Raw genomic sequence first — 23611 nt, 5'->3', positions numbered from 1 at the left:
TTCAGTATTACTGGATGCACTGAATCATAACCATATAAGAACACCATTAGGCTACCAGTCATCTACAGTGCCGACTTATTTCCGAGTATGGACTAAAAGCCTATCGGAGAAGGTTCAACTTCATGGATTACTGGTATCAAAGGGGAAGGAAAGATATTTCCCTCTGAGGCTGCTCCTGGTCTGTCATGGATATACTGTGTCAATGTACAGTAAATATCTAATGTCGGTGCATTGAAAGACTTATGCAACCACTGGTCAGAGTGCAGGTCACGGAGCTTGAAAACCCACTGTATTTCACTATATTATTAATGGCCGAGGCTCAGGCTCATTATACCTACTGTTAACTACTCATGTTATTGATGCTAGGAAGTTACACCTATTGATTCAATTGCATGGCAGTAGAAGACGAGTCCTATGTGTTTCAAAGGGGGCAGTCAGATCATTGATGGAAGATAACTGAGCTGACAAATTAAATCAGGCTATTGAACTTTGCATTAAAAGACCTGAGGTGAAACCTCAAAGAAAATTGCTATGGGGTCCGGCAATGGGATTCTTGACAAGCTCCTGTAATAGGCTACCACTAGCACTGCCAGACTAACATCACAGGGCACACCAGGCAGGGCAACGACCAGACAGCATTCCAAATGACCAGACAGACATTCCAAATAACAGGGTAGCAAGCGTAATATGATTAGATGGAGACAGACAGACACTGAGGTGATGGTATTACTGCCAGATCCAGATCTAACACCAGCCCAGATGAGACATATCACATCTCCAATTTATCCGGAAGGCATAACTCTGACACTGCAGAGACAAAGAGCGCTCCCTCAGTGTAGCGAGCCAAGCTGGATCACCTTGTGGTTTTAAATTAAAACCTCATCATGACCCAATGAATATGAGGGTTGTGGTGGCTCAGTCTCTATGCCTTTAACTGAGTGATTGTAATGAAGAGTTGCTCTTTGTGGAGAGAGTTGACTGTTGTCACTATAATCTCCTCCCTGAACACAAACACTAGTACAGCATCAAACAAAAGAGTCCGGGTTGGGCCAAGTTTGCTAATATCATTGTGCCAGATCTGGATGATACTTCACTGGTATTTCAACATTGGATTCATGTTCAGTTCCAGCATGTTCTGCTGACAGAAATATCACTGAGGAAAGTGGAGGCAGGAGATTCAGAGGTGTGGGTCTCTGCGGATGCTGAGCTGGCAGAAAGGGGCTGAGCCAGAGAATGTTTTTGGAGGATTAAACTGTGGAATAAGTCATTTGGAATAAACTAATAATTGTAGAAATAAGAGTAAGAGTGAAAAAAGAAAACCTTGCTAACATGAGTAGTTACTGTTAGGGTCTTATGTGAACTGAACCAAAACAGTCTAAATCATTCATTCTAGAATTTTAGCAGCTTTGAAGGTGAATACTGCAAATGTTTAACTAATTAAGAGTGATAGCACTCTCACAGTTCTTCCTATGATACATCATGTTTTTCACACAGCCTTCTTGCCAGCACAGCAGGTGTTGTTGTTTGTGTGTGTGTGTGTGTGTGTGTGTGTGATGCTTGGGTGCCTTTGTGCATGACTGTGTTTGTGTAACAGTGTTGCTTCTGTCCCTCTCCTCGCCCCAACCTGGACTTGAACCAGGGACCCACTGCACACAACAACAGTCACTCTCGAAGCATCGTTACCTATCGATCCACAAAAGCCGCAGACCTTGCAGAGCAAGGGAAACAACTACTTCAAGGTCTCAGAGGGAGTGAAGTCACTGATTGATACGCTACTAGCGCACACCGCTAACTAGCCATTTCACATCTGCATGTGTGGGAGAGGGAGTGGTAGGACTGTGGAGAGGTTGACTTTTTGGATGTGAAACATCACAACAATCACACTGCTGCATAATTAAGTAGCTCCTCAACACACAAACATGACTGACGTCAAATAAACTTTTGATGATGCCTTAAGTCAGTTTCCTAACTTACCTGAGCCGAGACGGTGGAATCGTGGCCGATCCAGTTTGTTTCTGAAGGGTTTCTGTAGTCATATACAAAACAAAAAATATTAAAGTTATAACATCAAATCACATAGGACTGGACCCATGGTTCTCAGTATTTGTTGTGGTACAGTATCAGAATAAGAAACACAGGTCAGTTTGTTCCAGGTGCTCTAGGAAAACAGGAAGTTCATAAAAATGTATTACCATATGATGATATTCACATTGAAATGGGAGCATGAATAATGTAGTATGTGTGTGGGAGTGGATAAGTTATCCTTGCCCTTATTCATGTGCCCGATGTGCAATATTGCATTCATCTGCAATACCTGCTGTCCATTGATATGCAGTGGCAGCAATGAGGCCAGCTGTCTGCCAGGCAGCCTGTGCTATCGTGTCACTCTGTATTCCCTCAGAGAGAGGTGACAGGAGCCTTGTAAAAAGCAGGTTCCACCAAGAAGTGGACAATTACAGTACTCAGTAATGTCTGTCACAACAACCTTGCATTTTGGTATTGAATGAAAGCAAAATGTTATTGTTGACAGTAAGAGAGCTTGGCCTGAAATGTTAACATGCAAATGTGGTCTGTGTTGATGTGGAAACTGCTGTGCTGTTATTGAATCGGCCTACCTGTCATATTCTGTGAATGAAATTTCCTAAGGGAATCAGTAATATGGCACACTATGTGTTTGGCTCGTGAAAAGTACATTATATTACAATACGTCATTCAACAACATTCATAAACATTATGATTCTTTCCGCAACTATTGTCCACCTGTCAATTGCGTTCAGGACAATAGAAATTCCCACCAGTAATCGTGGCCAAATAGGTGAATGAGTGCTGCATTAGCTACACGGACTTAAAATTTAACGACAGCAACCCTTAGTTGCACTGACTCAACATTTAACAACAGCAACCCATATGGGTGCTGCCAAGCTGGTCATGGCACATAATGCTACGATCGTTTTACACTTTCCAGTAACACGATGAGAATATTTCCGGAAAGTCAACAACAGGCATAGCGGGTACAAATAGCCGATAGTCAAAATAGTTGACCATCTGAATGGCGAACCTATTAAACGGGTTTGTGTTGGGGGCTTTTCAGGAAGCCTGTAACACACAATAGTTGTCATATTTAGCCTATCTTTGGTCAGTTTTCGATTACATGACAGGTCCAACATTGGCTAATGTCTGTAGCAACCTGATAATACAGGCTACTCACCACAGGCGAAGACGCACGAATCCCGAATTGCTTTGTGCTTATTTCCAGATGCGTCCTTCTGTAGCTTCCGCAGTATTTCTTCCATGATAAGACTAAGATGACAAAATTAGCTATTTTAAAATAAGTGCGATGGTCCAGTTCACAGGCGCAGCATCCCTATTCTCTTATGATGATTCACTCCCAGACCAGTGACGTAAGACCGAACGTGAAATCCGCTGAGTTGAGAGGAAGCGTTCATTTACAGCGTCGCATAGCTATTCCAGGGTTTTCGGACTGTTATATATTGATGCAACCGAGCGACCTGATCATTCTCATGAAACACCTGCATTTATTGCGAAAAGACATGCCATTCTACTGGGCTGTCTTGATTTGAGTATGTATGGTCCATATCATTCCCCCTTAATTCGTTCTGGGAATTCTGAAACTGTGTCCATGGATCGGCTTTGACGACGGACGCAGGTGGTCTGCGAGAGTGTCTTGCAATTGTGTTTTACAGTTTTAGGCCTAAGCATTGAAATATTGTTGGGATGAGGATAGTAATATTTCAGAATAAACTATCTATCCCCGAGCCTGAGTTAAATTTAGACATGCAAACACAGTCGTTCTCCATCCGATCGATTTCATGGAATCTGATTCCATGCATTATATTCCTTCTCACCCTCTATGCAACCGCACCGGCTTCACGGTCGTCACTAGTTACCACAGCCACAATGTCACAATTATGGCTAAACCCAATGATGTATATTTACACTCAATGACTAACAGGGGGCGCTGTGTTGAAGCTAACATGCCTCCATCTTGGTACTCCCACACCATTGTAAAAGCTATATGTTGGAAGCTATAGAAATGCATGTATTATTGTCTACGTTCGAGTTTACTAATCCCCACTACAACAAAACCTACTCAAATACATGAATGCCATTCATTCCTATGGGGAACTGCTCCACAATAATGTCAGTATCGCCGACCAGCGGCTTTAAAGCCTCTCAATGGCCAGCACATAGCATCTGCAATCGAGGTGTGTATTCATTACGGAAACCATTTACCGTTTAACCAAACGGAAACAAACAGAGCAAACGGAATTAAACGGGAGGGACCTACCTGAATTTGTCCAATAGAAACTCTCATTTGTGTTTTCCATTTGGTGTATTGTTTCTTTGCAACATAATCAGCGAAATGATTACAGGGGTGATGTTTATAAAATCATTGGCTAAACCCAACCTATTTCTAATTATATATTTTTTAAAGATTTTAAACACAACACTTACCTTTACCCCATTGCTAACCATTGTTTTCAGGAATTTTTACCATAGACAATTTTTACTTTGGTAAGTAGTAATCACCGAGCTTCACTGTTGCTACTCCCAACACAACGCAAAACAAAATATGTAATCCTGAAACATTCTATGGAGTAGCTGCCCGACCTGGCCCATTCGCGACATTCTGTAACTCCGCAGAATGAAACATTGTACCGAAAAACACTATAAAGAGGTATCTTATTTTGATTTTGGATACAATGTTGCGTTTTGCATTCATTAAATAACAGCCTGATCCACATAGTAAAGGTAACTCAAAATCTGTATAAGGTTTAGAATAGGCCTATAATATAGCCTAATATACAGTGAGCAAAAATATAAACGCAACATCTTTAGCGTTGGTTTCATGAGCTGAAATAAAAGATCCCAGACATTTTCTATGTGCACAAAATGCTTATTTCTCTAAACTGTTGTGCACAAAACATTTTTACATCCCTGTTAATAAGGATTTCTCCTCTGCCAAGATAATCCATCCACCTGACAGGTGTGGAATATGAAGAAGCTGATTAAAAAGCACGATCAATACACAGGTGTACCTTGTGCTGGGGACAATAAAAGACCACTCCAAAATGTGCACAACACAATGCCACAAATGTCTCAAGTTTTGAGGGAGTGTGCATTTGGTATTCTGACCAGAGCTGTTGCCAGAGAATTGAATGTTAATTTCTCTACCATAATCCACCTCGAACATTGTTTTAGAGAATTTGGCGGTACAGTACGTCCAACCGGCCTCACAACCTCCAGGACCTCTACATCTGGCTTCTTCATCTGTGGGATTGTCTGAGACCAGCCACCCAGACAGCTAATGAAACTGTGGGTTTGCACAACCAAAGAATTTCTGCACAAACTGTCAGAAACCGTCTCAGAGAAGCTCATCTGTGTGCTCGTCGTCCTCACCAGGGACTTAACCGGCGTCATAACCGACTTTAGTGGGCAAATGCTCACCTTTGATTGCCACTGGCACGCTGGAGAAGTGTGTTCTTCACGGATGTATCCCGGTTTCAACTGTACCGGGCAGATGGCAGACAGTGAGTATGGTGTTGTGTTAGCGGGTGGTTTGCTGATGTAAATGTTGTGAACAGAGTGCCCATGGTGGCGATGGGATTATGGTATGGGCAGGCATAAACTACGGACAATGAATGCAATTGAATTTTATCATTGGCAATTTGAATGCACAGAGATGCCTTGATGAGATCCTGATGTCCATTGTCGTGCCATTCCTCTGCCGCCATCACCTCATGTTTCAGCATGATAATGCACGGCCCCATGTCGCAAGGATCTGTAAACAATTCCTGGAAGCTGAAAATATCCCAGTTCTTCCATGGCCTGCATACTCACCAGACATGTTACCCATTGAGCATGTTTGGGATGCTCTGGATCAACATGTATGATAGCGTGTTCCAGTCAAAAAGGTGACTTTTCTGTGTTTTGTATTTCCACACTACGAGGTTGGAATAATATTATGAAATTGTGGAAATGCCCTTTTAATGAAAGAAATATTCAGCCTGTTTTGGTGGGATGGAGCTTTGGCCTGCCTGGTGACCTATTCATTTGTTAATATACCAATAACAAAGAAAGTTCCAAACCTCTGCCAATAACAACTAGATTTCATCTTGCTTGAGGAAATGTCTCTTTGCTAAGAAGCTATTTAAAAAAACATTTTTTTAACCATTTTAATTAAAACAATCACGGTAAGGTATTTCATTGTTAACCAAAAATGATTTGATATTGAGCTAAAAACGGCTGCACTGAACCTTTAATAACATTTATCATTTATCATCTCCACACTGATTGTACTACTACTTCAACCAGTGTGTTTCCTGAAAGAAAGTAGCCTACAGTAGACCTTCAGGTGTCATAAAGAGTCCACACAGTGACGAGACCACGCTTTATAGCCTGTGTGGCACTGAAGGAGTTACAATGAGCTGGGTAATATGAAACAGACTGTCAATGGGTTGGGCTTGGAGTTGCTGGTTGGGTTGACTCTCGCCCTTCGTACATGACCAGTTTTACAGGTTTATTAAACAGGTTCACTGTGCACTGATTACATTGCAAACTCGGGTGTGGCTTTTATATTTGATCAGTAAAAAAGGTGTACACAGACCCAGACGCTATCTGGACGCTCGTTCGCTTCTATCCGCACTGTCTTTTCTTGTTTGTCGAATATGTTTCGCTGTGGAATTGCGTATCCAAGATGCAGGTGGATCGTACCACTTCTTTTGCTTTTTGCGATTATATTTGATATTATTGCCATTGCTGCTAACTCGGGATGGGTTGAGGACGAGGGTGCAAAGTCCCACTACGCAAGTATGTGGAGCCATTGTCGAGGGCGGAATGACAACTGGGACTGCAAATCTCTCATGGAATTCTGTAAGTTTCATATTGCGGGGGGAAAACAATGATCCACTCAACAGCCCTAATCATAGTGACAAGGAAAATAAATGTGTATACTATGTATTCAGACATGGATTTAGAGACTATAGTGCTGACAGTTACAGGGCTGAAGATCATAACTAATAACCTACCTATACAGAAAAAAAAGGTATTCCATGGATGTATTGAATTAGTTTTTAATTGTTTGTAGGGCAAGTGCATAGGCCTAGCCTACTTAATTAAAAAAAACATATCCATATGAACAACCTAGTTCATTATTTTTGTCCACATTTTATTTCCAAAAAGTCCACAATTTCTTTACAACAAGCAAATTAATGCTCTGCGGGGAGTTTTTCAATGGCAAAGTGGCAGCCAGCCAGAGTGAACTTCGAACAACACTTTATTTATCCTGGCTGTATCCCATTCTCTTTAGCCTGTCATTTGCTTAGATAAACCCAAACTGGTAGCTGTTTATTTGTGTTGGTGTTTTCCTCCAAATTGTACAGGTACTATAATAGATCTCACAAACTACATCTCAACCTATCATGGTAATCAGAAAATAGTTCTGATCAAGCACGTATCCACTCAGATCGTTTTCTCATACTAAATTAAAATGTTGGCTGTTATAAATGTATTGTAAGAATTTCAATCATAGCCAATGGCAGGATGTGTCAAACTTTCAACGCGAAACCAATTTACCCATTCTTAACAATAGAATAGACTAGAACCGAATAGAATATCGAATTGCCTTTGAATATTGGTGTTAACAGGCAGGATGAATTCATATCAAGATGGCTTTCTCAGTCATGTTGTCAGGGCTATTTTTAGAAGTGTGATGAGTGCCTTTACCAAGCTGGAGAGGTCCTGCTATAAACCACTGCCAGACAAGCTGTGGTGAGAAAAGAGAAGTGAGAAAATGTCTCTTTGTCTTCACTGGACAGTGAAAAAGATCCATGTCTGGTACATACTGAACACGTGCTCTTTCTTACTCAGGAAGTACTCCTGCAGTCAGTCAGTTAGAACAGCTGTGTTGTCTGTCAGGTACAGTAGTAGTCCAAATGGACTAGTAGTTTCAGCCCTCGGTAAACAATGGCAACATTGTTGATCTTCTCAGGAGGGGATAGAGGCTTACTTACATAAAGACAACCATTCACTTACCCTATATTGTGGGAAGTCATAGCCCAGTGGAGAACAAAGCAGCCAGGTGGAATTGGACTCTGAGAAATGCAATTGGAACAAATACAAATCAAGAGGAATGATATATTCCTTTTTATTCTGCAGTGTATGTCGAGTCAGTGCTGCTGGCCAAACATAATGAATGTTTGGGTGAGTGCAGTTGGCTATAATGTCGCTTTCTGACTTGTGCCATCAAGGTGAACTAGTATTGGTATATTGCCACTGGGACACAACTTTGTTGTGATTAAACAACCTCAGCAGGATTTTGTCCAATCCAAGGGCCACTCCCTGTCCCTTCTTGGGTGTGAACATAGCATGGATGGAGTCTCTGGAATTAGTGGTGTCATGCTGGATTGATGGTGTTATGGGATTTGTTTGTCTTCACAACCAAACCAGTGTGAACTTTTTGTTGTATATTGTGTAATAACACAGTAATTACTATTGTATCAACATTGTATTAACATTGTATCAACATTGTATCAACATTGTATCAACATTGTATTAACATTGTATCAACATTGTATTAACATTGTCACACAATTGAGTAATTTCTTTGAAATTGTCTACCATAGTGATGAAGAGCATTTTTGTCTGATTATTAGTGTTACCCAAATCAGTAGCTGTCATTTAAATGCATGGTGCATGAATGAAATCAACACTCAAAAGTGCACGTATGAACAAAACAGTGCCAAAATTAATTATAATCTCTGTAGATGACGACTCAACTGATTCAAGCACTTCAAGTTCAGACCCATACTTATTCTAACTAACAGAATTTGATAGCCATTGGTTGTTTATTTTGAACTTGATTCGGAAAGACACAAGACAGATGTTCCCCATCTGGAGAGTATAAACACTGTCCGGTCTATTTGTGAGCTACCTTCGGCCCTGTAAGCTCACCACACGTTTTGGATTGGATTTTCTGACTGACACTAACATTTAAAGAGATCCTTTGCGACAGTCACACATCTGTAACAGTTAGCTACTAATACACCAAAGTTGTTTTCAAACATGGACTTGATATCCAGAAAAGCACTTCATTTTGAGTGTCTCAGTGTGAGAATACTTACATTTTCTGACCACAAGAGACATATTATCCATTTCTCACACCATCTCTCTGTACTTCTATTTAATGTTTGAATGATACTCTCTACACTATGTTTTAGCACACAGGGAATAAAACTTGATAGACTAGGACCCCCTTGTTAGTTAGAGGGATGTTAGTGCATGACTTCAGTGCCTGAGGCTCAGGCGTAGGCTGCCTGCCATTTGATCCTGACGTCAGAGAGAGAGAGTGAATCATTTCAGGTGTGAGCTCTGCATGTGCATGCAGCAGATGTGACCGTATGTCAGTTAATAACCTACCACTTGTAATGGGTGTAATTACATTAGACATTTTAGTCATTCATCCAGAGCGACTTAATGTGTGTTGAAATACCATACAGTTGTGATACTGTAGGACAAATGTTTGTTCCCATTTCAATGAAACCTATCACTGCAATGAAACCCCTTTCTCTTCCTGTGGAGACTCCTTGTGCATAAGGGCTGCAGTTGTTCTTGGGAGAATGTGGTGTTACGTAATAGAAAAAACTGTTGTTACAATATTTCTTCCAGACTGAGTTTATGTTTATTGAATGCACCTGTATCAGTTATCAAGATATTTCAAAATGTAGGGCTATGTGCAAAGAGTTATTTGTGACAAGTATAGTCAAATCCCGTGTGTACAACTGGAAATACATTATGCAATTTTATGTCAAGTGCTTTGCTAAAAACAATCCACTTTCCCCAAAATCACTCCAATTTTTCCAAACCTCTTATCCTTCAAATTCCAAAATACATTTAATTCCAGCTCTGTAGTATACAGATGTAGGATCTTAATTTGAGCCATTTTGCTACAGCAGGAAAATAATTATTCAGCAACAGGAAATGTGAATTATTATGTGGATTATAATTCATTCACATTTCTGGAGGGGTTGATACATTTTTAGTAATGGAAAATCAAGTCTGAAAATTTAAAGTTGAAATTACAAACTTCAGAAGTCTTAAATCTCAAATAGGAATTAAGGAATTACTTCCCAGCTCAAAAGTATATAGGTATTTAACAATCTTTCTATAAATATGTTTAGCCCAAGTCGTGTCTATAGATAGTAAACACTGTTTGTTGATGTGTTTTCAGCTTGGGCCCAGGCTGTGGCAGCTCTTATGATCATCGGCCTCATCATCCTCATCATCGCTTTCATCATCTCCTGTATCGCCCTCTGCTGCACCCTCAACATCAGCCTGCTGCCCGTCATTGGGGCCTTGCTCTTCATCACTGGTAAGATACATAAAATGTTTGTGTTGTTCTTGGGGAAGTTGTATGGATTAATCTTACTCCTGGACTGAAAAGTAATCTCCCTTGAAAATGCTTTTTAGTCTAGTATTAGGCTTAATCTGTGTCAGGGAAACCAACCCCTAATGTTTTTGTACTTCACGTGTCTGGGCTAATGGAGGAGAGGTTAGTTATTGAAGAGAAGAGTAATGAAATATTAACAACTACCTTGCCTTTGTGAATTCAGCTTGCCTCAAAATGTCTGGCTTCAAGACTCAAACTACAAACACTCTCATACTTCACTGCGTTCTATGCTCCTCCACTTTCAGAGGGTGCTCAGGTAGCATGGCATCCAAAGCTACTGTAGAGTTGGAGAGTCCTAAAGCTAGTCTTCCTCTGATTTGAACCATTGCCAAGGACAAGAGGGAGTGGGAGTTGTTTGTGTCTCTACTCTGCTCTGAGGTTCAGGGAAGAAGGGCTGTGGTATGGCGTTACCATGGAATCTGGGAGAATGTTCGACGTCTGGCTTAGTCACAGCACTGATCATAGGGCATTGAGAATTACCACTCCCCCTCCTCGCCACTCCCACTGCTCCCCTTCTGCAGCTGCCACCCTAGTGTGAAACCTGATAGCCCAGCCCAGCCCTGCCTATGCCCAGAGGGAACGAGAGAGGCTACACAGTCAGTCAGAATTACACTGAAGCTTTCTGTCAGACATAGCTGAATCATAGAGCTGTCTGAGTATAAAGCTGATGCATAGTCTTATCATGGGAATGATTGCGTTTTGCCAGTGTTTTGAGTGTAGTAAATAAGTATTACTATTTAGAACTAGTTCTAGCTGCATCATCACTACCTGTGGACATAAAATAGTAACAGTAGTGTCATTGTTATGTGTGATCCATTGTTTGATCCCACTTTGTGTGTGATTTGCCATCCATAGAATGAACGTGTAAAATATCAGTCTCAGTTTCTCAACTTTACCTCACAGTACACTTTCTTTCTGATTTCCTTGACTTAGTTACCCACCTTCTGATTTAAATGGCACATTGATGGTGTTTTCATCTAAGCCCATAAAGCTACAGTACTTGCGTACAAAACTATTTCACACACACACCCACACGCTAGTTTTGGCAGGCTCTCACACTCATGTGTCACAGTTCCACAAAGTCAGCCTCCTCCCCTGTTTGGAATTATTCACCACTGACAAACCTCTCTGTTCTGTCTGTTCTTCACCACAGTGGTCATTCAGTTCATCGCCCTCATCATATACCCAGTCAAGTTCAATGACCTGATCTTCGAGGGCCACTATGACTACACCTGGGCCTATGGCTTCGGCTGGGGGGCCACCATCCTCACCATCGGCTGTGGGATCCTCTTCTGCTGCCTGCCTCGCTACGAGGACGAGCTCACAGGCCTCGCCAAGACCAAATACATCTATACATCAGCTTAGCGGAACCACAGACACCCCCAAGCTACATCTCAATAGTCTGAAAAAGCTTCCCTTCTCCGCATCTCCTTCCCTTCATCTGCACTGATGAAAACACAGGATAAGTGTAAGCAAAATAGCGGACACCTGCCAGGTTCTTTCACATCAGTGCAGATGAAGGAGAGGAGATGAGGAGAGGAAGCCCACTTTAGACTATTGAGATGCATCCCCAGGACAGAAGCACCTCTGCCACCACAGAGGCCAGAGGACACTGACACTTAGACATATCATTGGATGTCAATTTAGTCATTTCCAACAATGCTGAATGCCCTCTCCGTTGGAAGGATCCCATAGATGTGTATCTCTGTCTAACGCCCTATTTCCGACCCTATACTGACCCGCATATTGATTTGAGTGGCCCACATGTTACCAAGGGAGGCTGCCAGGTATGACTATTCCAGAGGCTTTGTTTCTATCACATTGGAAGTTTTCCACGCTTGACGTTTGTGTAGAGTAGTTGAAGTGACCCAGATGCAATATTTCAGATTATACATAAAACATTCACATAATCCTCCATAATCTTATCCAGACCCTTGCTATAATTCTCCATTGTAAATTAGTTTAATGCAAAATCACAGAAGTGCACTTAATATCAATGTTAAGGAGTCCATCCTTTAGAGTTTGTGGATTATGTCAAGGGTTCTAACCAGCTGAGTAAGAGGGTGTATGTCCTACACACAATGCTAATGCATTTGACTGCAGCATTGTTATTTGGTCTCGTATTAATGGATGTTTTAAGATGTTGCTTTTCAAAGCTTTAATCACTTTAATTCTAATTTGAATTGTTGAGGCCATTGAATGGCTAAACTGAATTATCGTAAGTACAGTAGAGAAAATGGAAACATGAATGTATACTGTACTGCAGGGCTCTCCAACCCTGTTCCTGGAGAGCTACCATCCTGTAGGTTTTCAATCCAACCCTAATATAGCCCACCTGATTCTAATAATTAGCTAGTCGATAAGCGGAATGAGGTTAGTTACAACTAGGTTTGGAGCAAAAACCTACAGGGGGATAGCTCCCCAGGAACAGAGTTGGAGAGCCCTGCTGTACAGTATGGTGCAAGGAAGAGATGTGTGTTTTTGCTTTTGTTAAATTAGTTTAAGAATTCCCTTTATAGTCATTGTATTATGCAACACAAAGCTGTATCTCAATGCAAGATATTTTGTCTTTTTTTATATTTTTGTTTTCTTACTCCAACAAGGACAATTTTCTTGATTTGAAAATGAATGGGTATGACAATGTGTATTGCTGTATTGTATTGTTAGTGACACCTTTTGAAATCTAAAACACAAATAAAGGGGAAATACAATGTTTTTAAAACGTAATGTCCACTACATTTGTTGATAATGGTAACCAACTTGAAGCACCCAACCACAGACTGTTAGATGTACAGTTCATTCTGCATTTGACTTAATGCTTGTAGGAGACATCTCTTTTAACAGCATCAAGAGAGCCCCATGAGTCTGTTACACAAGGCTAATGTCATACTCAGACGTGCCTTCATTTTCCATAAAATGTGTTGTTGACATATCGAAAAGGACTTCCTATGGACTCATAACAAATCATGTCAGTTGAAATGGAAAAGGTCATATCGATACTCAATAACATTCTGGTAACCATCGTTGTTTATTTAGTAGTTTAAATAGATCATTTTCAAGTAGTGTCTTTTTTACACAATAAATAGTTTTTTTTCACAAGTTAAATCTTCAGACTTCATGTGTGTGCGTGTGTGTGTGTGTGTGTGTGTGTGTGTGTGTGTGTGTGTGTGTGTGTGTGTGTGTGCGTTATTACAAAATTATCCTAATTGCATGTTTTGCATGTACTCTATATACAGTTCACTAGGAAAGAGTCCATCATGGTGCTATCAGATATTGCTAGAAGATTTGGAATATTATGAGGTACTTGAGGTAACAGCTAACAGTAACAGAGTATTCCAACTTCAATGGCAACGCAATTGCATCCTGCTTTATCCTCTTGCTGAATTGATACAGGCCAGAGGACAGAGACATGACTAGATAAGTAACTGAGCCCTTATCTAATCGCATGTTTTTAATCAGTAAATCAACCATGTGTTTTGGATTAGTGGAAATGGCGATGCCTCTGCAGTTTGGTCTTTTGCAAAAACTCGGGAGAAATCAGTCAACCAGTAAAAAGAAAAGCGGGATGTATTGGTCCTTTCATAGATTGACCATGTGGTCAAAGTAATTCCACTCAGACAGTGAAGACTGTCTTTAGGAAGAATGTAGCCCTTGCCTCTGCTGGGAGACTCCCATTGAGAACAAAGGAGAAAGCTTTTGATACACAAAAGAAAGCTAGCTAGAGCACATTCCATAAGGAAAATACATTTAGATAATACAAAGACAGTTAAAGCAACATTTCACTGTGGAGGGGGGAATTTACTCTCTAGAAAAACACAGCTGTACTATGTACAGTGGACGGTAGATAGGCAACTATATGAATCAAATGAGTCCATTGTCTGTTTTCAGCTTTTATGATTCAGTCTGATCTTTGTGTAAACACACCCATGAGTCAGTACCAGTACGCCACACCTTGGGAGTTGTTGATACAGCGAGAACTGTTTTCTATTCAGCATGCTCTGACAGGAGCTTCATCAGGATCAGGTCAGACGTGTCCTCATCTGAACTCTGAAGACTGTTTAGTGTTTAGAGTTAATGATCTCACGTTGCACATACAAATCAAGGGAATTGGCACACCCTCTTTGTGTACACTGTACATGCTCTGGATTTCAAAACTCTGAAATCCAGGAAGAGCACTGTTTCAGCATTTTGCATTTGAAATAAATTACAATTTAAAGTATACAGTCAAACATAATATTAAAAAAACATGCAGGACAAGACCTGGGTCTGGTTGAACCTATGTGAACAGGATAGCATAACTGAAGTATAATTTCCCCCTTTTTAAACGTGACTCTGAACAGTAACCACTAGATGTCAGTCTTTACTGGGAAATAATATTGTTTTGGCTTTTTTTATGATACTGAGGACATATGATACTTATGATCAGGTATGTTTGAATGAAGACGATCAAATGGATTCTCATAATTGCTCCTCACAATACATTTTTGGTGAAACCAGAAGTGTGTAGTAAATATTAATGTTAGGCTACTGGATGGGATTGACAGAACAAGCCACATGATGGCAGCATCACCTACTTGGTAAAAGTATGGTAGGTCTACACAAGGAAATTCTCTCAGGTGCATTTACAGTAGAGGTCGACCGATTAATCGGCATGGACAATTAATTAGGGCCAATTTCAAGTTTTCATAACAATCGGAAATTAGCATTTTTGGACGCAGATTACATTGTATTCCACGAGGAAACTGCGTGGCAGGCTGACTACCTATTACGCGAATGCAGCAAGGAGCCAAGGTAAATTGCTAGCTAGAATTAAACTTATCTTATAAAAAACAATCAATCTCCACTAGTTAACTACACATGGTTGATGATATTACTAGGTTAACTAGTTTGTCCTGCGTTGCATATAATCAATGCAGTGCCTGTTAATTTATCATCGGATCACAGTATACTTCGCCAAACAGGTGATGATTTAACAAAAGCTATTTCGTGAAAAAAGCACCATCGTTGCACGAATGTACCTAACCATAAATATAAATGCCTTTCTTAAAATCAATACACAGAAGTATATGTTTTTAAACCTGCATATTTAGTTAAAAGAAATAGCAGGCAATATTAACTAGGGAAATTGTGTCACTTCTCTTGCGTTCATTGCACGCAGAGTCAGGGAATATGCAACAGTTTGGGCTGGCTGGCTCGTTGTGAACTAATTTTCCCAAATTTTACATAATTATGACATAACATTGAAGGTTGTGCAATATCACAGCAATATTTAGACTTATGGTTGCCACCCGTTCAATAAAATACGGAACTTAAGGTTTGTAATCATTCATTCAAACTTTACTGTGTGTGCCAGCAGCTCTTAGCAATTCTTGAATCACAGCGATTTGATTAAACCAAATTGAACATGTTTCATTATTTATTTGAAACTAAATAGATTTTATTTATGTATTATACTACGTTAAAATAAAAGTTTTCATTGTTCATTCAGTATTGTTGTAATTGTCATTATTACAAATATATTAGCCCGGTATCGGCTTTTTTTGGTCCTCCAATAATCGGTATCGGCATTGAAAAATCATAATCGGTCGAACTCTAATTTACAGTGCCTTCAGAAAGTATTCATACCCCTTGACTTATTCCACATTTTGTTGTGTTAAACCCATCTACACACAATTACCCATAATGACAATGTGAAAACATATGTTTAGAAATGTTAAGAAATGTAATGAAAATGAAATTCAGAAAAATCTCATTTACATAACTATTCACAAGCCTGAGTCAATACATGTTAGAATCATCTTTGACACCTGTAAATCCTTCTGGGAAAGTCTCTAAGAGCTTTGCAAACCTGTATTGTACAATATTCGCACATCATTCTTTTTAAACTATTCAAGCTCTGTCAAGTTGGTTGTTGGTCATTGCTGGACAGCCATTTTCCAGTCTAGTAATAGATTTTCAAGTGTTTTTCAGTCAAAATTGTAACTAGACCACTCAGGAACATTCAATGTTGTCTTGGTTGGCAACTCTAGTGTATATTTTGCCTTGTGTTTTAGGTTATTGTTCTGCTGAAAGGTGAATGTCTCCCAGTGTCTGTTGGAAAGCATGCTGAACCAGGTTTTCCTCTAGGATTTTGTCTGTGCTTAACTCTATTCCATTTATTTTTATAATTTATAAAATCCCTAGTCCTTGCCGATGATAAGCATACCCATGCCATGTTGCAGCCAACACCATGCTTGAAATTATGATGAGGGGTACTTAGTTCCTTCTTTTCACTCTGTCAATTCGGTTTGTATTGTGGAGTAACTACAATGTTGTTGATCCATCCTCAGTTTTCACCTGTAATTGTTTTAAAGTCACCATTGGCCTCATGGTGAAATCCCTGAGCGCTTTCCTTCCTCTCCGGCAACTGAGTTAGAAAAAACACCTGTATCTTTGCAGTGAGTGGGTGTATTGATACACCTTCCAAAGTGTAATTAATAACTTTGCCATGCTCAAAAGGGATATTAAATGTCTGCTTTAAAAAAAATACCCAACTACCAATAGGTGCCCTTCTTTGCGAAGCATTGGAAACCCTCCCATGTCTTTGTGGTTGAATCTGTGCTTGAAATTCACTGCCAGACTGAGGAACCTTGCAGATAATTGTATGTGTGGGGTACAGAGAAGAGGTAGTCATTAAAAAAATCCTATTAAACACTATTATTGCACAGAGTCAATGCAACTTATTACGTGACTTGTTAAGCACATTTTTACTCCTGAACTTTAGGCTCGCCATAACAAAGGGTTTGAATACTTATTGACTCAAGAAATTTCAGCTTTTCATTTTAAATTCATTTGTAAACATTTCTAAAAACATGGTTCCACTTTGACACTATGGGGATTGTGTGAAAGATCAGTGACACAAAAAGTATATATTTTAAACATGAATTAACTCTGGGACCACACAGAAAATGTTTGGGAATAATGGATTATTTAAGTGATAATGCCTAATAAGCGGTGCTTGGAGGATATTGGCAAGGGTCTGTCTCAGGCCGGCAAATCGTGCCAACATATACTCCAAACACCGGCTTCGAGGGCATTATCACTTTTATACAACAGGTTACCAACACAATCAAATAATGATTGTCATATTTTAATTAAAAAGGTATTTTGATAAATGTATTCATACTATTTCATCCTTCCACAAGATATAGCCCCAACACAAATCTAGGTTTGCTACCCAAGCCAGCTGGTCATTCGTTCTATTGGTTCGGTTGCCAGAGATATGACTGTGTCTGTTCTGTGTCTATGGACGCGACCCAGTCGTTCAGTCTTTTTGTTCTGTGTCTATGGACCTGACCCAGTCGTTCAGTCTTTTTGTTCTGTATCTATGGACGTGACCCAGTCGTTCAGTCTTTGTTCTGTGTCTATGGGCACGACCCAGTTGTTCAGTCTTTTAGTTCTGTGTCTATGGACCTGACCCAGTCGTTCAGTCTTTTTGTTCTGTGTCTATGGACGCGACCCAGTTGTTCATTCTAAATGTTCAATTGCCATACTGGCTGGCAAAGTTCTTATCCCTTGATTGCTAGCTAGCCAACTACGGCTAACTTACAGTCACGTCAAACATAAAAATAATAACAACAGTAGCTGCATTTGCATTTGTTTAAGCAGTTTTCTAGTGACAGTTATTTGGATACATTCATAACATTGAGCTAATGAGGCGCAACTTCGCCTGGCATAGAAAATGTGCTCTCTCGTCAGGACACTGTTGTTCAGAGGAGCTAGCCAACAACTCAGCTAACACAATCACTTCAAACACTGAAGCTTTAAAGACTGCAAACTAACTGCACTTTGTTTCGTTTGACCTTTTTTCAATTGACCTTTTTTTGTATATATCCATAGAAATTATTACAACTGATTCATGATTTTGACTGGCTGGGAAACGCTGCTTGCCTGTCTGTCTCGTTACGACTCCCGACACGTTCATTACTATGGGATAGCTGGAGATCGAATTTGAATATAGATTATTTTTTTTGCAAATGTCGGAGAGATGGTCGCAACCCAGTCTCTCACTAATTATGTACTATATGTACAAATTAGCACAATATTTGTATGTCCTAATAGCACACACTCTTGGTATTTGTACAGTGCCTTGCGAAAGTATTCGGCCCCCTTGAACTTTGCGACCTTTTGCCACATTTCAGGCTTCAAACATAAAGATATAAAACTGTATTTTTTTGTGAAGAATCAACAACAAGTGGGACACAATCATGAAGTGGAACGACATTTATTGGATATTTCAAACTTTTTTAACAAATCAAAAACTGAAAAATTGGGCGTGCAAAATTATTCAGCCCCTTTACTTTCAGTGCAGCAAACTCTCTCCAGAAGTTCAGTGAGGATCTCTGAATGATCCAATGTTGACCTAAATGACTAATGATGATAAATACAATCCACCTGTGTGTAATCAAGTCTCCGTATAAATGCACATGCACTGGGATAGTCTCAGAGGTCCGTTAAAAGCGCAGAGAGCATCATGAAGAACAAGGAACACACCAGGCAGGTCCGAGATACTGTTGTGAAGAAGTTTAAAGCCGGATTTGGATACAAAAAGATTTCCCAAGCTTTAAACATCCCAAGGAGCACTGTGCAAGCGATAATATTGAAATGGAAGGAGTATCAGACCACTGCAAATCTACCAAGACCTGGCCGTTCCTCTAAACTTTCAGCTCATACAAGGAGAAGACTGATCAGAGATGCAGCCAAGAGGCCCATGATCACTCTGGATGAACTGCAGAGATCTACAGCTGAGGTGGGAGACTCTGTCCATAGGACAACAATCAGTCGTATATTGCACAAATCTGGCCTTTATGGAAGAGTGGCAAGAAGAAAGCCATTTCTTAAAGATATCCATAAAAAGTGTTGGTTAAAGTTTGCCACAAGCCACCTGGGAGACACACCAAACATGTGGAAGAAGGTGCTCTGGTCAGATGAAACCAAAATTGAACTTTTTGGCAACAATGCAAAACGTTATGTTTGGCGTAAAAGCAACACAGCTGAACACACCATCCCCACTGTCAAACATGGTGGTGGCAGCATCATGGTTTGGGCCTGCTTTTCTTCAGCAGGGACAGGGAAGATGGTTAAAATTGATGGGAAGATGGATGGAGCCAAATACAGGACCATTCTGGAAGAAAACCTGATGGAGTCTGCAAAAGACCTGAGACTGGGACGGAGATTTGTCTTCCAACAAGACAATGATCCAAAACATAAAGCAAAATCTACAATGGAATGGTTCAAAAATAAACATATCCAGGTGTTAGAATGACCAAGTCAAAGCCCAGACCTGAATCCAATCGAGAGTATGTGGAAAGAACTGAAAACTGCTGTTCACAAATGCTCTCCATCCAACCTCACTGAGCTTGAGCTGTTTTGCAAGGAGGAATGGGAAAAATGTTCGTCTCTCAATGTGCAAAACTGATAGAGACATACCCCAAGCGACTTACAGCTGTAATCGCAGCAAAAGGTGGCGCTACAAAGTATTAACTTAAGGGGGCTGAATAATTTTGCACGCCCAATTTTTCAGTTTTTCATTTGTTAAAAAAGTTTGAAATATCCAATAAATGTCGTTCCACTTCATGATTGTGTCCCACTTGTTGTTTATTCTTCACAAAAAAATACAGTTTTCTATCTTTATGTTTGAAGCTTGAAATGTGGCAAAAGGTCGCAAAGTTCAAGGGGGCCGAATACTTTCGCAAGGCACTGTACATATAGTACATACCTAATGAGAGACTGGGTTGGAGAAACAGACAGCAAGGTTTAAAAAAAAATCTCAGCTGCTGAAAACTAACTGTTAGTCTAAAAGAAATGTGAGATAATGTCTTGATACTTTTTATAGGGGAGTTCGAGTTTATAATTTTCCCTGGCTGGGATGATGAGACAGTGGATTGCTCAATCAGATGGACCAAGTAAATCAACATTTTAAAGTCATAGCTGAATGACCTTTTAACCAATCAGCGTTTAGGATTAGACCCACCCATTGTATAATTGATGATACATACTCCTATAAAATTTGAATCATGCTATGGAAATCACCTAATGATTTCATGTCATGTGTCTGTAAACTCCCCAGATGAGACACTTAAACTTGGAAATAAATACAATTTGATGGGAACAATGGTAGAACAATCAAAAATAATCCCAGGTGGGTAATTCCCAAATTTCACTCAGTATGACATGATTAATTTATATGAAAAGGCCATGTGGAATTTCAATGAGAGAGGAAATAGAAAAGGTCTCATGACCTAAACCCAGGTTTATACAAATCTCCACTGTTGAAAACTACATTTTAGTCCAAAAGAAATATGAGATGCTTTTTATAGTGGAGATCAACATTTCTTGAGCTATTTCTTATGTTTCTCCTTAAGCAAAAACTTAAAAAGAAATTATATTCTTGAAAATAAAGGTATTGGACATTTTCTAAATTCCAAGATAGCTAAACCATTGTCTTAAACTCAGTGAGAGAAAAAATTCATGAAAGCAATTCACTCATAAACTTTAAAAAATATATTTTAACCAGACAAGTCAGTTAAGAACAAGAATTCTTATTTACAATGAGGAACAGGAACAGTGGGTTAACTGCCTTGTTCAGGGGAAGAATAACATATATTATTTTTACCTAGTCAGCTCAGGGATTTGATCTTCCAACCTTTTGGTTACCGGCCCAACACCACTAGGCTACCTGCCACCCCAGGTACTTCATCTGAAGGTTTCAGCCTTTGACCCTAAACCCTGAGCCCTTGCATACACACTTTCGTTCACACTTGAGTAGCCCCAGAACTTCACTCACTCTTGTTAATAGTCCCTGACTTATTAACTACAAACAAACTTGATACCCAGTATCTAGTACATTACATTTGTTGTTATACCTACGTTTACACATACATACCAGTAGGTTCGCCGACATCGTAACATCTGAAGTGTACCTTAAATGTCCCTTGACCAAGCGAGGGAGAGTTATGCAATTTTGAAACTGATCAGATAATTTGTGATATGACAGTAAATGTAATGTACTAGATACTGGGTATCAAGTTTGTTTGAAGTTAATAAGTCAGGGACTATTAACAAGTGTGAGTGTGGGTAAAAGTAGGTATAACAACGAATGTAATGTACTAGGTACTGGGTGCCAAGTGTGTATGTGGTGGGTCGGCGAACCTACTGGTATGTATGTGTAAACGTAGGTATAACAACAAATGTAATGTACTAGATACTGGGTATCAAGTTTGTTTGTAGTTAATAAGTCAGGGACTATTAACAAGAGTGAGTGAAGTTCTGGGGCTACTCAAGTGTGAACGAAAGTGTGTATGTATGTGTGAATGGGGTTAACAAATGTATGCGACTGGTTAGAACGTGTGAATGAAGTACATTAGATATTAGTCGGCGTACAAATATCGGTCTGGATGGTCTGCGGATAACGGTACAGGCAAGAGACCTGTGTTATACTGAGAATGGTTTACTGACTGATTGTAGTACATTGGGTATTAAGTCGGAGCGCTACTACCAAGTTTGAATGACCTGTGGGTATTTCTTGAAGTCATATCATAAATTATTAGGGGTGGTAGTAACGTTAACATAGATTAGAGTGACGATTTTACATTGGAATTAATCCTAAATTCATATTACAATTTAACCCCAATTTTGTTTAAGTTAAATAAAATAGAACGCAATATAAAAGTTAAAAATGACTAATCAGGAGGTCAAAACAGTATTGAAAACATTAAAGTCTACTCTGGAGAAAGATTGGAAGGAACGAGGGGAAAATTATACAGAGAATGGACAGAAGAGGGCAGTATTTCCGCGCCCAACGGGCTCCCAGTCGACGGGGAGCCTGGTTGAATGCTGGTGACATAAAGAAAAACATAAAACCAATTCGGAGTAGAGAGAATAAGGAGAATCCTCGCTGGGGAAAAGCTTGGACCTTTGAATTGTAATATTTTCTGGGAATTGTCTCGGTGCTGGAGTTTGCGAATACAGACAATTATAATAATATATTTGTTGGCGGGGAAACTCAATTATTTCAATAGCGTTGGTGGTTCAGCGGTAAAGCTTTTGCCTTCAACGCGGGAGACTGGGGTTCGTAAACGCGGGAGACGGGTTCGTAAACGCGGGAGACTGGGGTTCGTAAACGCGGGAGACTGGGGTTCGTAAACGCGGGAGACTGGGGTTCGTAAACGCGGGAGACTGGGGTTCGTAAACGCGGGAGACTGGGGTTCGTAAACGTGGGACACTGGGCTTCGTATCTCAGCCTTGACATCGATAGACTAAAATTCATTCTGATTGTAATTCAAATATTTATAGGTTTTGCCCGGAAAGATACGGTTGTTAGTGTTTGTCCAAGACATGAACTGAACGTTTTAATAGTTTGTTTAGGTTGAATTGAGAGACTAATTCATTCAAAATAATGGCGAGGCAATTTCTATGTAATACGTTGTGTTTCCCAAATTATCTGCTGGAATAACCTATTGGGAATGGAGTCGTTTTTTAAAATGCTGAATCATAAGATGAGACAGTTACCTAAATCTGATTAATTCTAAATAATAATGAAGAGACAATTACAATAGATTTGTGCCCATCGAAATGTTCTTATGAATTTAGCGAAGTACATGGTACGTTTACATTTTGGGGTAGAGGAAGTTGGAAGGTAAAACTGCGTCATTACGTTGAATACACAATAACGTTCCTCAAATTATGACAGAGAAAATGGGTTGTGTCATTTAGAGGGAAAATGCGTTATAGCTTTGAGTCACTTTACAGAAAAAGTTCCAAATACATTTTTTTTTAAGTAGCTGAATATCGTTTTACAATAATTCCCGGTTAATGATTTTGGTTTGATTGTTCAGATAACACCATTTGAAATTAAACAGGAGGTTAAGGTATACTAACATTAGAATCTGTTCTCATTATGGGGAACAATGAAAGGCCCGCAAAGTGGATTGCAGGCTGAGTTTATTTTATGTTAAAGGGACAGTGTACGTTTATCACAGTTGTGTGTGTGTCTAATGGCAGGGTATTTAAGAAGCATTTTGGAGAGACTGTTTGAAGAGAGACTGAATGGGTTTTTAGATATAACCATTAAGGTAATTTAAAACTAATGATTTGATAGATACA

The 23611-nt window shown here is 39.8% G+C and overlaps 2 protein-coding genes across 3 annotated transcripts in view; one reads left to right on the top strand and one right to left on the bottom strand.

Moving 5' to 3' along the window:
* LOC139376833 (ARFGEF family member 3) overlaps window positions 1–3609 on the bottom strand; it is a 48374-nt gene extending 44765 nt beyond the window's left edge. The window contains exons 1-2 of one of the 2 annotated variants that reach the window (XM_071119781.1): window positions 3209–3609; window positions 1975–2026 (exon numbers count right to left, since the gene is read on the bottom strand). In XM_071119781.1, the coding sequence (XP_070975882.1) occupies window positions 1975–2026; window positions 3209–3293 (137 nt within the window). In that variant the 5' untranslated portion in view covers window positions 3294–3609. The remainder of the gene's footprint in view (window positions 1–1974; window positions 2027–3208) is intronic. The other variant, XM_071119780.1, reaches the window with a different exon arrangement.
* Window positions 3610–6447: 2838 nt separating this feature from the next.
* On the top strand, window positions 6448–13567 carry LOC139376829 (p53 apoptosis effector related to PMP-22-like). The gene is made up of 3 exons (XM_071119775.1): window positions 6448–6894; window positions 10250–10390; window positions 11622–13567. Exons 1-3 carry the CDS (start codon window positions 6690–6692, stop codon window positions 11831–11833), a joined length of 558 nt encoding a protein of 185 aa, XP_070975876.1. The 5' UTR covers window positions 6448–6689; the 3' UTR covers window positions 11834–13567.
* Window positions 13568–23611: the final 10044 nt, after the last annotated feature.

The sequence above is a fragment of the Oncorhynchus clarkii genome, chromosome 20, assembly GCF_045791955.1.
Source record: "Oncorhynchus clarkii lewisi isolate Uvic-CL-2024 chromosome 20, UVic_Ocla_1.0, whole genome shotgun sequence".
NCBI lineage: Eukaryota > Metazoa > Chordata > Actinopteri > Salmoniformes > Salmonidae > Oncorhynchus > Oncorhynchus clarkii.
This window is presented reverse-complemented; position numbering and strand designations above follow the sequence as displayed.